This window comes from Chaetura pelagica, unplaced genomic scaffold (genome assembly GCF_000747805.2).
Source record: "Chaetura pelagica isolate M959 unplaced genomic scaffold, ChaPel_1.0 scaffold124, whole genome shotgun sequence".
In the NCBI taxonomy this organism is placed as follows: Eukaryota; Metazoa; Chordata; class Aves; order Apodiformes; family Apodidae; genus Chaetura; species Chaetura pelagica.
This window is the reverse complement of record NW_009952891.1, coordinates 363357-364836: the sequence shown is the minus strand read 5'-3', so window position 1 is coordinate 364836 and position 1480 is coordinate 363357. Positions and strand designations below refer to the sequence as shown.

General features: G+C 59.3%; 1 protein-coding gene across 2 annotated transcripts in view; it reads right to left on the bottom strand.

Annotated features, from left to right (window-relative positions):
• Window positions 1-1407: 1407 nt before the first annotated feature.
• HMOX2 (heme oxygenase (decycling) 2) overlaps window positions 1408-1480 on the bottom strand; it is a 5243-nt gene continuing 5170 nt past the window's right edge. For both annotated transcript variants that reach the window (XM_009995480.1, XM_009995481.1), the window contains exon 6: window positions 1408-1459. In XM_009995480.1, the coding sequence (XP_009993782.1) occupies window positions 1408-1459 (52 nt within the window). The remainder of the gene's footprint in view (window positions 1460-1480) is intronic.

The following is a 1480-nucleotide window of genomic DNA, read 5'->3' as shown; positions in this document are numbered from 1 at the left end:
TTGCAGCTGCTCCCTGGGCTGCCCCTCCTGCCCCTGCCCCTCCCACACCCCCCCCAGCAGCCAGGGGGGTGCAGCCCCCAGCACAAAGCAGGGGGTGTGGGGGGGATGTCTCTCTCTCAGGACACGGGTCTGCAGACACCCCTGGTGTTTGCTCAGTGGTGGAACCGTGGCACTAGTCAAGTGTTTTTATGTAAATAAATAACAGACCCTCACCTCTGTGTGTACCTCGTGTCTTGCTCCAGGCCCCCAGCAGATCCAGCCCCAGGGGAGCTGAGGATGAGGAGGGAGGGGAGCACAGCAGTGCCAGGCAGTGGAGGAAGAGGAAGAGCAGCAGCTGCCCCAGCCCAGGGCAGCAGAACCCTGGGGGAGGTCGGGGGGGGAAGAGGAGCTTTCTTTGCTCCCCTCTGCCCCTCAGACAGCTCCTTGTGCCCAAGCCCTCAGCTGAAGAGAGAAAAGCCCCCTTGGGAGTCAGAGACAAGTAAACACCCTGTGTCCCTCTCCCACTCCCCAGCCTTCCACACCCCTGCCCAACAGACCCACACCACAGTCAGTTCCCTCCTTCTCCCAGTGATGCCTTTTGTCTTGCCCAGGGGGGGGGGGGGGCAGAGGAGCTTTCTTTGCTCCCCTCTGCCCCTCAGACAGCTCCTTGTGCCCAAGCCCTCAGCTGAAGAGAGAAAAGCCCCCTTGGGAGTCAGAGACAAGTAAACACCCTGTGTCCCTCTCCCACTCCCCAGCCTTCCACACCCCTGCCCAACAGACCCATACCACAGTCAGTTCCCTCCTTCTCCCAGTGATGCCTTTTGTCTTGCCCAGCTCCAGCCTTGCACCTCTTTATTCCAGACAAGGCTTCAAGAAAACAAAAAAAACAAGCCCCCAAGGCTGCACATTATACATTTGTCACCTTTGTACCCCCCCCACACCCCCAAGGACCTTGTGCCAACACATCACACTTGCTCCCCAGGACCACCCAGGACACTCAGCCCACAGCCCCACAGCTCAGCCCCTGTGGCACAACCAAAAGAGCTGGTTCTGAGGGCAGGAAACTCAGTGCTCTTCACTCACAAGGCTGAGGAACCATTCAGGGGGTTGCAGCACAGGGCAGGGAACTCCCTCCAGCCCCTGGGAAGGAGATGAGAAGCCAAGCAGGTGAAGCCATTGCCAGGACAGGAGATGTCTAACCTTAAAAGCTGCCCCAGCCTGGGCAGGGCAGTGCTGCAGAGGATCCTCACACCAGCTAAAGACATTAGATGACAGTGCTTGCATCATTGGTGTGCAGAGTCTGTGCCAGTCCTGCAGGATTTCTGCTTATTTTTTTTTGTGTGTTAACTTCCACCCTGCAGTCAACTCACCAGGGAACCGTTGTGGCAGGCCAGGCTGTGCCTCCCCGTGGGCACCAGGCAGTGCCCATCACATCAGGTACCAGGCTGCAGCTCCTGCTGCCACGGCCACGCAGGCCGCCCAGAACCGCCGGACCCAGGGG